The sequence below is a fragment of the Catharus ustulatus genome, chromosome 4, assembly GCF_009819885.2.
Source record: "Catharus ustulatus isolate bCatUst1 chromosome 4, bCatUst1.pri.v2, whole genome shotgun sequence".
Classification (NCBI taxonomy): domain Eukaryota; kingdom Metazoa; phylum Chordata; class Aves; order Passeriformes; family Turdidae; genus Catharus; species Catharus ustulatus.
This window is the reverse complement of record NC_046224.1, coordinates 73,182,703-73,197,437: the sequence shown is the minus strand read 5'-3', so window position 1 is coordinate 73,197,437 and position 14,735 is coordinate 73,182,703. Positions and strand designations below refer to the sequence as shown.

At 39.1% G+C, this 14,735-nt stretch overlaps 1 protein-coding gene across 1 annotated transcript in view; it reads left to right on the top strand.

The window, feature by feature from the left end:
• Positions 1 to 14,735, top strand: part of PIK3C2G (phosphatidylinositol-4-phosphate 3-kinase catalytic subunit type 2 gamma) — a 172,038-nt gene that overhangs the window by 102,688 nt on the left and 54,615 nt on the right. Inside the window, exon 23 of the mRNA XM_042779210.1 lies at positions 600 to 769. Within this exon, the coding sequence (XP_042635144.1) occupies positions 600 to 769 (170 nt within the window). The remainder of the gene's footprint in view (positions 1 to 599; positions 770 to 14,735) is intronic.

Sequence of the window (14,735 nt, the reverse complement as noted above, 5' to 3'; positions counted from 1 at the left end):
TTTCAATGGGTGGCCCATTAGCAGAATATCTGCTGTTGAGATAAGGACCACTGCCCCCACCCTCAACAGATGGTGGTAGAACAGATACCTTTTATCACACTCTGTATTGTAATGTGCGGCTTATAATCAGGTGCGGCTTATATATGGACAAAAAACGAAAAAGTTGCTGAAACCCAGAAGTGCGTCTTATACTCAGTGCGGCTTATAATCATGAAATTACTGTATTTCCTAACATTTGTTTTTGCAATATGCCTGCAGAACACTGAACAAAAAATGCCAGCCTCTTGCCAAGAAGCTTTTTTTTTTAGTTAAGCACCTTTTGCCTTAAATTTTTCTATAGACTTCCAGGTGTCTTTGGAACACAAGGTGAAAACCTCGTGCATAAAATTGTTCTTGTGCTGTAACTTTGAAATGTTTGAGTGCCATTCCTACACCATTCTTACTCAGATCTGTCTCATGAATCTCTTCTCAAAACTACCTGGTAAAACAAGCATAGCATTTATAAAATAACATTTAAAAAAAACAAAACAAAGAACCAGCTATTAGCATGAAAATTATATGTGGGTATTTCATGTAAGAGCTTTTGTTTTACTCACTAGGCCATAAGGAATTTCTTTTATTCCTGTGCTGGCTGGTGCGTTGTTACCTTCATCCTGGGAGTCTGTGATCGACACAGTGACAACATAATGCTGACAAAAACTGGACACATGTTCCACATAGATTTTGGAAGATTTTTGGGTCATGCACAGATGTTTGGAAGCATAAGAAGGTCAGTACCTATAGTAACACATAGTAAACTTTAAAGCAGTGGTCTGAAATTTCACAACCTTATCAACTCCCATAAAAAATACAAATGAGATTATGCTTTCTTCTTTTTTTTCTTCCTGTATTTTCCAAAACAACGTATTTTTGTTGTTTCTTCAAACTTCTGAAAAGTGCAGGAATGACTGGAAAAGGATTAAAAGATTTTGGAGATCCCTTCTCAGTGTAAAAGAAAAATGTAAATCCTTATTTGGTCAGGAATTTGAATGATATACTTTAGTAGTGACCAGAATAAAAGAATTCTGATGTCCATTGTTTGTTTTTTTGGGTTTTTTTTTCCCAACGGAAGAGGGTTCCTAAAATGGATCTAAATCTATATATCTATTTAATTGACAACTTTCTTCCCATATTCAGAGAAGGAGCCAAATTTTCCAAATAGACATAGAGAATAATTAAATTATGTGTCTGTGGGTAAATTTTCAAACTTCTATCTTTTGAAGTTCCATATCAAACCACACTGAGCTCAGGGGTTGTTTTGCAAATATCTGATTACTTTTGTAGGTGTGATGTACCTATGTCATGGTAAGGATAAATAAAAGTGTGTGATCATGTATCCAAGTTCCTAATGTGAACACATTAGGAAGGAATGAATTGAAAAGGAATAAGGACAGGGTAATGCCAGCATGTCCGAAACACAAAGGAGCTGTTACAGCTGTGTAAAGAATGGATTAATGTTCCCTTTTAGTGACAAGATGATAAGTGTGTGTCTTTCATCCACGTTTTCTAAAAATTTCTAGAACAAGTATCAGAATTAAGTTTGAGCTATTTTTTTTTCTTTTTTTGGTTAAGCTGGCTTCTGTCTGCACTAGACTATCTCAGTGTGTTAGACAGACATAACAGCATGGGAGTATTGATATGAGGGAAGCTGATGAGGATAATAAGTACTTATAAGTCAGGCGGTCAAAAGATTTACTTGCTGTGCTTAGAATTATCACCCATCATTCAAGATATGCCCCCTTAATCCTCCTTGTTTGCTGTGGAAAGAATAAAGCAGAGCAGAGTAATAAAAACACGCTCATGAACACTCCTTGTTAAGTACGGCATCCTTCTCTACAACAAACCTCCTATTGGAACCTAGAAGGAATTTCCTTGAGTAGTAATTTTGCATAAACAAAAAAATACCTAGTTGAATGAATGACAGGATGGAACAAATATAAGAGGGGAGATAACCAAATTTAAATGGTATTATAGCAATAATAAAAATAGATATTAATGTTACTGTTTCAAAGCTTCTTGTTAAGTCTGTGAAAACTTAAATACAGTCACTTCCACAAACAGCAGCCTCTTTTCCTCTTTCTTAATGCAGTGTGCTGCTTTAAAACTACAGAATTTGCAACCTCCATTCATGGATTGCCCTCCTGATTCCTTAGGAAAACTGGGTCTCCCACCTCAGTGCAGGTTGCAAACACCATGGGACAATCATTGTTTTCCTCAAGCCCACATGCAACTGATATTCTATCAATGTAGTGATTTATTAATCACTTAAATCTATTAATCACATCATTTATTAATGACTGTTTTTCTTATGAGTTGTATGCACCTCCATGAAATGTAACATTATTTGGAACATAGGGATATCAGATTTTTTGCAGGTCACAAATTTCAGGTTCTCTCAAAATTTGAAGCTCTCAGTCCTGGTTGTAGCTACTCATTCCCACAAGGCAAGTCCTGAAACAGGTTTGGCTCTAACAGCTCTTATATTGTACTTTTATTTGAGTTCTTATTAGATTTTTATTTTAGTTTTTTGTGCTCCCAGAATATCATACTCTAAAATAATATTGAAAAAACAGCAGCGTGAAACTGACATGATTCATCCAGTCATGTTCACTTTTGTATTCCTGATTGTACGAGACCTCAAAAAAGGATTAGTAAACCTTCCTAATTCCTGCTCTCAACTTTGAATTATATCCAATACATCTGCTCAGTTTTGATTCCAAGTTAAAAATCAGTGCTTCCTGATACGAGAGAGAAAAGAAATTAGGAACTTCCTTTCTACATGTGCCTTCCCAGTGCAGTAAATACTTTAAATAGCACTAATAACTCATCTTTCCTTGGATCTAGACTAGAGCTAATATTTCACAAGTGTTGGAGGGAGTCTTATGACCTGTTAACCGATAGGATAATAACAGAGAGCTTGGCACAAGAATAATTCTCAAAGTCCCATAGGAAACTTTCCTACTGAACCATGAGATTTCATTATCTTTTTTATTTATTTTTTTTACTCACAATGAATGACACCTTTTTCAGCAGTAATAAAATGCTCCTTTCATTCTCTAACCCAGCCTCCACTTTTGACCCTACATTCCCCCAAAACAGGCAAGTCTGCAGGTACACTTCAAACTGTACAAAGAAATATTTCCTGTTTAATTTCTTCATATAACTGCCTTATTTTTCATCTACTGAGTGTCCTATGGTGATCATCTCAGACCCACTTAGACATAAATAGGTGTAATGTTTTCCAGATAATTATCCAAGGCTAGGGCAGTCATCAAGTGGTTTGGAAGAAGTGTCTGGCTCGCGGTTTCACCTGCCACACTTTGCTTGCCTGTGTTTTTTATTTCCTTTCAGTTCTGACCAGCTCCTTTTGAAATTCCTCCTTGGTGAATTAAGCAGCAGAGATTTATTTAAATCCTGTGCTAACTGAACTAATCCAAAATTCAGCAGTCAATCCCCACTACCAGTCACTTCCAGCACTGTCATCTGTAATTTTTCAATCAGGGATGTGTGGTGTGAGACTTGGTGGCAAGTCACAAAGTGTGCAGCTCATGGCACACTGTAAATCCACCTTTGGATAACATCAGTGTCCATTCTCATCTTTAAACACCCAGTCATCCTGATTATCTCCAGCACTCACTTTTCTTTCATTTCCCTGATCTGAACTACAGAGACCCTCTTGTCTCTTTGCCAAACTAATCCTGGCTCTTGGCATGGTTTTCCCAGAATTTAAATCTGCTAAGTTGGTTTTCTCCTACAAAGTTAATTACTGGAGACAGCCTAACTATTCCTTTGGGAAATTCCAGTTATTAGGGAAGTTGCAAAAATATGGGAAAATTATATTTTCCACATTTCCTTCCTAGGTTGGTGTTTTATTTTAATGAGAGGTATTTCAGAACATCTGAGTATATAGAAATGTAGAAGTATGTCTTTTTATTTTAAAAGCAATGCATTTCATCTTTAGTGTTAATAACCTAAAATGTGTGTTAATGTCTCACTAGAAGTGTTGATTTAAAAAAATCGCATATTTCTTTCTAAAACAGAAATGTCGGCATATGGACATGGAAAAATAAATTGTATCTGCATTTTTGATAGTATTGTATCTACATTTTTTCTCTTTTTTTCCTAAAAAAAGGGAAAATGGGGAAGAAGCAAGGATTTGAGAATAACATATTTTATTTTTTTTCTTTTTACCTTTTAAATTTTTTATTTAGAAACTTGAAAGTATAATCACTATTTGTTTTTTAAATTTCTACATGAAAACTTGTACCAACCTGTATTAGATGTGGAAATATTTCAGTGGGTATTTTCAGTATTAAGAATTAATTCTCTGTAGTTTACATTTATTATTCTGACACGATGGCTCTGGGTTTGTTGGTTTCTGTGAATTGGTAGCTCGTAATTCTTTGCCACTATTCACTTTGAGCACTTCCTCTATACCACTCTCAAAAAATCTCTGACTGAAACCCTGGAAAGATTTAATTTCATGACTGAAAGCACTTTAGTAGCCAAAAGATTTTACCAAGATTATAGAGATGTTTAAAGTCTGCCATCCACATAAAGAATGAAGGGGAAAATATGCTCAAAAAACTGTTGGTGAAACATCTCCAAGGCCTAAAAGGGATGAATTTATCAGGTGAGAAGTTCATCACAGCTGAAAGCCAAGTGCCCAAAGTTGTCCCAAAGCAGGAGCTGAGTCTGGGAACACATGAACAGCACAAAGTGCACTCAGGGGCTCAGGTGCACTTCTGCTGTCTTTGCCCTGAGGGCAGGGGTTTGTTCTTACGGCCTAGTGCTTTCTCTAATTATTCAACCTGGATCATAGTCTGCCCTTTTCTATTGTTTTTTTTTTTGTTTGCTTGGGCATTTTTGTTTGTTTGGGCTTTTTGGGTTTGTTTGTTTAAGTAATAGCCTCTTGTGAAGGGAATTCAACTGAAATGCTTTGAAATAGAGTAAGTTATGTTCACTGCCCACTTCATATCTTCAGTTTTTTTGGTTATCCTTTTCCAACTGCTCAGACAATTAGGGGAGGCAATACTGTTTTTTCCATATAGTGTCTGTGTGGATTTGACCGTATCCCGTTCTGTTCATGCAAGAGCCTTGTTCTTGTTGAATGGAGTTTCCTGGAAACCAGTTCTTGCCTGCTGCAACTCTCAGAATCCTTTCTGGCTTTTCCTTCACTCCAAGGGTGGCATGAACTGCTTTCCTACCTTCACTTGCTAGAAGTCATCAGGTATTTATTCCTGTTAATAATCTCGTGGTCTGGAGAAGTTGCTTGGTGTTTCCAGAGCCATCAGCAGAATTCCCTCTGCTTTGGGACATTGGCAGCACATGAGGTATTTAAATGACTTCCTATCAAATTCCCCTCCTCTCTCCTCTTCCCTCCTTCTTCTATTAGCCACCCTGAGATTTTCTGTAGGATATGGCTCTCGAGATGGGGAGTTTTACAAGAAAACAGAAAGAAAAGGGGGGAAAGACATCATGGCCACTGTCCATTTTGATAATGGCTTTATTTGGTATCCTTTTCAAAGTGAAACTGCTTTTAGAGATGTGTATTTTGTCCTCCTGGCTCCCATCAGACACACTGTATTGTATCACCCCTTCCTCTGAAAGCTTTCTGTACACGCTTCTTTATGTTCGAGGGAGCTGTTCTCACTCAAACATACATTTATATTCAGGGGGAGCTGTTCTCACACACAGTCAAGTATACATCAAGCCCTTTTAAATTAATCTCTGTTTCTTGGTCTTCTTTTTTTTCTTTTTTTTCTCCTTTTGCTTGTTCTGCACACTGTGCCTTTGTCCTTCATCCTTAACTGAAAGCATACTAATGTATTTAATTCATGTAGGATTTCATCCCCTGCCCCGAGGAATTTCTTTGCAATTCAATTTCTTCATCACTGGTTTATTTCTGTATTTTGCCTGGTGATATACAAATACCCTGCAACCATCTATTACTGTGTTTTCTAAATATCCATCTCATACTGAAAAAGCCTGTTAGCTGAATATTCCATTGGTAGGGCATATAAACTTGCTCCGTTTCTTTTAAGGCTCCTTTTAGGTCTCAATTTTAGAATCTTTTTCACTGCTGAGGGCCAGCCAGGACACAAAAAGCAATTGTCCAACAATCTCTGTTAACAAGAGGAATTACTGCAATCTTGTGAATTAACTCTCAAGTGGTTTATCAGTAGGGTTAGAAATAAACCCTGACAAACACAGAAAATGTGGCAGTCTTAGAAAATGGTGTAAGGCATGGGGAATGCTGCACTGAGCACTGTCAAATGTGGGTGTTGGAACCCTGAAAACTGGGAGTTTTGAGCTTTCTGTGCTTTCCGACACTGACCCCCAGGAGAACACTGCTTTTGACCTGAGGCCTTGGAGAAGGCTTCTAAATTTGAGTGATAAAGTAACAGGCGTGTAATTAGAATAAAAGTGTGTGATTTCACATGGCAAAGGGTTTGAAATTTGGGGTATTAGAATATAGTAATAGGTATGGACAAGATGGACATTCTTGGACATTGTCTCTTTCCTCCTTCTGTCTCCTTCATGCTTTCAGCTAGTAGTTTTTTGGTTAAATAAAAAAATCCCACAGTGCAGGTCACAAGCGTTCGGTTATTAAGTCAAAAGTATCAATATATACGTGTTAGCTCTTTGTTAAGTTGTTTAGCTTTAAAAAGCCTTGTAGCTAGCTAGATTCACCTCCATTTCGCTTACTTTTAACTAGTAGCTAGAAATGTTGCAGAAATCTCTGTACTTTAAGATTTAATAAACAACCAAGTTTATTGGTTGAAAGTCGTCTACTTTGTGTTTAAATCCTAACTCTGAGTAAAAGCAGAAACAAATAAAGATAAACCACTAATTAAGTAGTGCAGCTAACCCCTTACAGATGGACACATACGAAGGTGAAGTGTAGAAACTGAACTCCACCAAGTGCTTTTTGCAGTCTGATTGCTGTGACTGAGTGCAGGCTGCTTTATCTGTATGTCAGGATCAAGAAGCCCAGCCCAACTCAAAAGGGCCTTGGCTGGACACAGGGCTGCTTCTTAACCAGTCAATGCCTGAAACAGGACAATGAAACTACAGTAATTTCATGACTATAAGCCGCACCTGATTATTAGCCGCACGTCTGGGTGTTGGCAACTGTCTTGGGTTACAATACAGATAAAAGGTATCTATCACCATCTGTTGAGGGTAGGGGCAGTGATCCTTATCTCAACAGCAGATATTCTGCTAATGGGCCAGCCATTGAAACCAGGCAGGGCATGGTTTTTTATCTTTTCACAACTCATCCTTCCTCCAGGGAGTCATTTTCTGCTCATGGCCATTGAGTCCCAATGTGTGACTGATAAAATTACTTCATCCCATTGGAAGTTGCTCCAGCCACAGGGAAGAGCCCAACATTTCTTACCAAGATAAAAACAGAGGTTTTGGGACACTAAGGTAGCCCCTTTCTCCACTGGACTCCAGAGGAAAACTGGATTTCTCCACATCCCCACTGGAGCTCCGGAGGGAAACTGCACCTTGTACAGGAGCACTGCTCCAACTGAACCACATCTGTCACTGCAAGAGGACTGCAGCCACCATTTAATGGGACTGCTACCAACACCCTGCCTGATGGGGTGTCAGGTTGTACTCTGACTTTGTCAGGGTTTGGAGTTTGTTTCTTTGTAGTACTTTATTTCTATTTTAATTTCCCTAGTAAAGAACTGTTATTCCTAATTCCCGTATCTTTCTTGAAAGCCCCTTGATTTCAAAATTATAATAATTTGGAGGGAGGGGGTTTACATTCTCCATTTCAAAGAGAAGCTCCTGCCTTTCTCAGCAGACACCTGTCCTCCAAACTAAAACAGCAACTTTTCGTTCTTTGTCCATATATCAGCCGCACCTGGTTATAAATCGCACTTCCAGGTTCGGACCAAAATTTTAGTCAAAATGGTGCAGCATATAATCGTGAAATTACTCTACTCAAAACAAGCATGTCCTAAAGCAGGGTAGATCTTTCAGGGAGTACCTGTGTAAGAATATTCCAAAGTGCACCATCAGCTCATTGCATAGAATGGTTGAAATTCTGTGACATGTGAATAAATTCTGTGCTTGGGCCATGGCAGAACAGGAGATTGCAGAGGCTGAGAGAAAACCACCCAGAGATGTCTCCAACTCGTTTCTGTGTTCCTATTGTGAGCCTTACCAATTCCTTGCTCTGTGGGAGGGCTCCAGATAGGTCCCTGGGCAGCACACTGCCAAACCTGGGTCTGTGCTAGGAACTGTGACAGCCCAGCTGAGAACAGCCCTGTTCCCTGCAGTGTCAGCACAGCAATCCCATGGGACCAGGTGTGATCGGATCTCTGTCATTTACCCCTCACGAGCTCCCATTGACCCACAGTGCAAAGGGATTTTAGTTAAGTGACATATTCCCTTCCACTTTGTACCTGCAGAGGGGCACAAATGAGTAGCTACCTTGACTCAGTTTACAGGGGGAAGCTCAGTATTAACAAATGTATCAGAGCCCCCAGCTCAGGCAAGGATTACAGCTTGTTTTCCACTCTATCCATTAAACATGATTAAATCTCAATGTGACCAATTCGGTTACTGACAGGAGCACATAAATCTCTCAGAATATTACAGGCCAATGTGTGAAATGCTTCTTTTATGGCTGATCAAAATAGGGGGTATGTTCAGCACAGTGATTTTACTGAAGAGCTAGCATTGAGGCTGTGATAGTAAAAAAATTATACTAGCAAACTTGATATGCATAAAAGAAAAATTAACTTAATGAATAAATAAAGCCATAATAATTTAAGAACTATCTACCTAAGGAATTCAGGAAATTCTTTCTGGGTGGGTTGATGTTTCTGCCTCTAAAGGTAGATATTAATATAAAAAATGCTGTGGGTAAAACTGCAATCAGAAATGAGACTTCAGATCTGTAGTTTAAAGTATTTTCTTGCAGTAGAGGTCTCAAACAGCAGCAGAAATGGAACAATATAGAGTTAAGACCATGTAAATTGGTATAGGCCTAGTGATTTCGTTTAAGAATGTAGGTAAAAAAATATTTGATGCAAGTTTTAATTGTCCAGGATGTGTGGTTTACTGAAGCTAAGGATGCTCAGGGCATTCAGAAATCTTTCTGTGTCCAGCTAAATCTTAAAACTTCCTAGGATAATCTTCTAAGGCAACCTGTTTCAATATTTAGTTTTCTCATAGTGAGGGGGGTTTTGTTTGGTTGGTGATTTTTTTGGGTTGTTTTTTGGTTTTTGTTTTTTTTTTCTTATGGGAAGTCAGAACTTCAGTTTTCTCTCTTATTCTTGTCTGGATCCATCTGCTTTAGAGCCTCCTGTAGATACAAGAAAATCTCCTTTGGACTCTCAAAAACCTTTCATCTCCTGGGTAAACAAGCCCAGGTTCCTCAGCCTCTCTTCACCATGATGTTGGTGGCTCATTCCAGTTTAGTGACATCTCTCATGTTTTGGCAGGGTATGAGCTAATAAATACTAACATCTTTATATATGTGGCATTTTCAGTTTTTTCATTAGCAACAGCATGATGGGATAGAGAATGCTTTTCTTCATTTTTTGGTAGAGGCCCTAGGTACAAGTTTTTGTTGTGATGAAAGTTTGTATTAGCAATTTTTTAGAAAGGGATCTGAGAGTTTTACCACAGCCAAATATGAGTTGTTGATAAGATATTGGATAGAATAGCTTGAAATTCGAAGTACAGTAATTTCACCATTATAAGGCACACGCTTTTGACTAAAATTTTCCCCCGAACCCGGAAGTGCGCCTTATAGTCCAGTGCGCCTTTTATGATGTACAAAGTTGCGACATTTGCCACCCCGGAAGTGTGAGCCGTGAGCCATGGGGGGAGCTGGCAGTGCCACGGCAGCTGGGTGGAGGTGGGCCCGGGGGCCCGTGGCACTGCCCCTCCTGGGTCCAGGTGGGCCCCGGGCCTGCAGCACCGCCCCTGTCAGGTCCGGGCAGGCCTGGGGGTCCATGGCTTCCAGGTGGGGGCAGGCCCAGGGGCCTGCAGCACCCCCCATGCCGGTGGAGGCGGGCCTGGGGGCCCATGGCTGCTGGGTGGAGGCGGGTCTGGGGGCCCAAGGCACCGCCCCTCCCGGGTCCAGGTGGGCCCTGGGGCCCGCGGCGCCACCCCTGTCAGGTGGAGGCGGGCCCGGGGGCCCATGGCTGCCTGGTTGAGGCGGGGCCTCAGCCAGCAACTGCGCGGGGGGAGCTGGGGGCAGAGCCTCGCTGCAAAAAAACAAATGCGCCTTATAGTCCGGTGCGCCTTATATGATCTACAAAGTTGCGAATTTTGCCGACTCCCGGGGGGTGCGCCTTATAGTCCGGTGCGCCTTATGGTCGTGAAATTACTGTAATCCTTTTGTTTCACTTTGCACTGTGAAAACTTCCCCTGGAATATTTTTAACATTTTACTTTTAGAAAGATGGAGATAAGGAGCTCAGGGAAATTATAAGGAGTCCAGAAAAAAGCAATTAAAATCATTGGACATCTGAAATACAAGACTTGTGGGAAAAGGTGGAATCAGTTGTCTACAGATGATTGAGGAAAGACTCAATAATAGTCTTACTTTAGAGGCAGCTGTAAGGAAGATGGGATCTCCATGTTCCCTTAGGAAAGAGTAAGAATTAATAAGATGAAAGCACAGCAAGAGTTAGATTAGGAATTAGGGGGAAAAATGCTGTGAGGGGGCATCCTAAAACAGAAATTTGATAGGGAGGTTGACGAAGAACTCTATCATAAAAATATTTGAGAATAGGCAAAATAAGAATCCCAGAAGCATGTTTATGATCTTGTCCTGATAAGAAGAAAAATGGAGCATCTCTTGTGGCCCAGGCATATTTCTCTATGTTTGCTGGTGATGAATTATGTTGTGTGCTTGTTCCCGCTTTCATTATGTAATATATAAAAGGAGTGCCACTGGTTATGGTTTTTAACTGTGTCTACAAATGTCTATGATTACTGTGATTAAATATTTTCACTTGGCTTTAGAGAAATAAGCACTCATGTTCGTTTATTTTGTGTTCTTCAATAAGCTTTTGGCTTTTGCTGCAAAGGATGTCAGCAGTTAAGCACTCCCTAAAAGCTTTTCCTATTTTATTGGATACATCTAAATTCCACAAAGTCAAGCTGAATACTATCAGTCACTCTTGACTCAGCCAAAATTATTTTAAAGCAGTCAGGGAATATGTGGGGGGTTCTACTGCTGAGCTGATTTTTAAATTGCAAAGAGTTCTGTGTGGTTTCCCACACACTGTCCCTATGAAAAGTTGGACCGCAGCAGATTAGATCTCATTGCAGCAACGTGTGTGAGTTGGACTTTTCCATTAAGTGCACTCATTATTGGGAAGCTTAGATTGGATCAGAGCAAAGGTCATTTGTTGTTGATCTCACATGCTTTTCCTATTTAATAGAAAAAGAAGTCAGTGTATCATTCTTAAATGTCCTGTACCGTGAGATTCAGAATAGGAAAAACTAAAACCACTGTTGACCTTACAAACTTTGTTAATCAGTTTACATCTAGAATCTCTAACAAATCCTGATGCTCTTACTGGTTTTCTTGGAATGCAGCATAATTCCAGCCCACAGTGAAGTCCCAGTAGATGTTCCCATCACTCCAGACCAAGTTTATTTTTGCATGATGATCTCTTCATTTCCTTGAGGTTTCCTTTCTTTTTTCCTTCTCATGATTTATCATCCAAACATTCATAATCTCGAGAGGAACTGCAAAACACATTCACAGGAAAATCTTAAACCTCTAAAAGAAAAGAAAAAAAAAAAAAAAAAAAAAAAGCTCCCATAAAGTAGCCTAAAGTAGCCTTGTTCTCACTGAATGACTTGAATATGACTTGAATAAACCCTTTTGTCACAGCCATAGTAAATTCTTTAGTCTTTAAAGCCCAGGACTGCAATCAGACTCTGTCATAAACAGGAGTATTGCCTTTTTGACTGATTTCTACTATAAAACCAAAGGATTCATTAATCTCAGGGGAAAAGAAAAAAAAAAGAAAGGAAAGGAAAGAAAAGAAAAAAGTAGGCAAGATGTGATAGGGTAGCTTTAATTATTTTGGGGGTTTATTGGCTTATTTTGGGGGTTTATTGGCTGTAAATCTTTGGTCAATCTCAAGCCATACTAGTTCTCTCAGTGAGGCTTTTCTTTTCTAAAAATAATGGTACCAGATATTAGAATTACACAATAGAGGTCATTCAACAATGCTTCAATTCCATATTTCTTTAGCACACCATAAACAAGAAAAAAAAGGCTTTTGGTCTACAGAGATATGGTAAAGGGCTTTTACTTGAAAGTACTTCATCCTACCAGTTTTTTTAAACTGATGCCAGGTATTTCTTTAATTTGAGGGAAGCAGCAAATTGTTCAAATCCAGATTTCAGGCCAGGGGGCTCTTGTCCCATTGGCTGTTACACAGTCATTGCTCATCAAACATCTCATGCATATAAAGGCTTAGGTGGGATCTTGGGGGTGTTTTGGGGTAGGAAGTATTTAATGTTCATAACTTTTAGATAAGTTCATGTGAGCAAGCCATGTGATAGATAGAAGTCCAAGGGAAGGCTGCTGTTACCAGGCCTTTGGATGCACTGCTCATCTGCTGAGTGGAATGTGATCTTGGCATTCTGCCCCAGAAAAGGCTGCCCCTTAAAGATTAAATACTGATTAAAATACAGAAAATACTGATTAGAATACAGTCCTGATTTAAATACAGAAATTCAGCCTGTGCAACAGGGTGAGGTTCATTTGCACAGGGTGTGGCACATGCAGCAGCAGGGCACTCATTGCTTTTCTCCTTCTGGAGGCTCAAAGAGCCTCTATTTGCTGATTTTTCCTTCATGATGGGCAGTGACTAGACTTAAATGTTTGCAATTTTGTTGGAGAATTTTCCCTTTGTTGGGAATTTCAAAATTGTACTAATTCAGAGAGAAAGGGTTTGCTTTCTCCATTTCAAGGAAAGGCCCTGCTTTCCCTTGCAGACACCTGTTTTTCAAACCAAAACTACCTTCCAGTTTATTATTACCCAAAGGAGTTTGTGAAAGCAACAAGGAACATTTTACATCTATGCACAGACATACATCCTGTCAATTGGTTTTTCACAATCCTTGATGTTCTGTTAAGTCAGTAAGCATCTTTTCTCACTGAAACTTTATTTTATAATGCTATTGTGACAAATGGCTGTATTGTTCCCTCTAGTGGGTCTTGTTTCCCATATTCTAAATTGGCTGTATGTGATTTTTTTTTTGTTTTGGTGTTGATTTTGGGTGGGGTTTTGGGGGTGGGTTTTTTTGTTTGTTTTGGTTGTTGTTGTTGCTGCTGGTTTTTTGGTGTTTTTTGGTTGGTTGGTTGGTTGGTTGGTTGGTTGGTTTGGTTTGGTTTGGTATGGTATGGTTTGGTTTTTTTAACTGGAGCCTCAGCATCCAGGGATTGCAGGGTTTACCTTGTGGGAGAGGCTCTGATAGGAAAAGATCTTAAACAGAGCTGGAGAAATCAAATTCCTAGATCATATTTTGCATGTTGAAAAGGGAGGACTGGCCTAACACCCTAGAACATATTCACAAATGATACTGAGAAATTTAAGAACCTTTTAAAACTGCTCTCAGTCATGCCACAAGAAAAATTAATCTATAAATAATGTAAATATTAAAATATCAGTTGTGTGTTCACCCCGATCCTTTAGGAACAACAGTAAGAGAAATTACTAATGTTGCAGCCATTACATTATGGGGAGGTTGGCCCACAGCCCAACCCAGCAATGTTAAACACCATATTTCTTCCAGTAAAGTAATTTCTGATTGCAGTATCTATTTTCGGCTCAAGTAGCTCAATGTGGGAGACTTGGACTAGCTCAGAAAGGGCTGTGTTTTCATGGTGTAACTGTGTCTCTTGGTGCAGTTGGACATCAGAAATCAAATATGAATTTTGAACAAAAATGCATCATACTTATAGAGGTAGTTTTTGACTGGGAATATTTTAGCCCAAGAACAAATTTGGGGTTTAGACATTCTTGAGATGCTAAAATGCTTTCAAATCAGGATTTGGATTGGCCTTCTATCCACATATAAATCAAGATGTTAACATTGATAATTTTCTCTATCTCTCTCTCTTCCCTATGGGCTTCAATAATTTGAATTTCATTATTCTAATTGTATCAATTTATTTAATGCCTATTGTCTATTTTAAATGCCACTGATAAAAAATAATATTGAACAGGAATGAATGAGTGAAAGAAGGTTCTGGGAAAACCTGAACTCTCAGGAGTCAGTAATAGTTAAGATCTACAGCACAAAACTGCACAATAACTGTGTAACAGCCACACTTCAATATAACCCTCCAAATGTGCACTCAATTCTTACATCAGACAGAAAAATGTGGAGGGAAAGAATTTTTATTGTGGACCTTCATCATGCCTAGTACTACCTTGCTGAATTGAATAATATATATACATATATTTATTTTTTTTTAAACCACCCTAGTGGCCTGAACTGCTTGGAGGTGAAAGACAACCAAGGGAGATGTGGATTTAAAGTTAGCTGCCATGGGAGCATTTCCAGACATGAAAGTGGGGAGGCCACCTGAGCATTTATTGTGACTTAAACTTCCAGCTGTAGCCTATAATCTCAAGACAACTTGTTTTTCTTTCTGCAGTGATGTAAGGCAGGCACTTTTATGGGAAGATG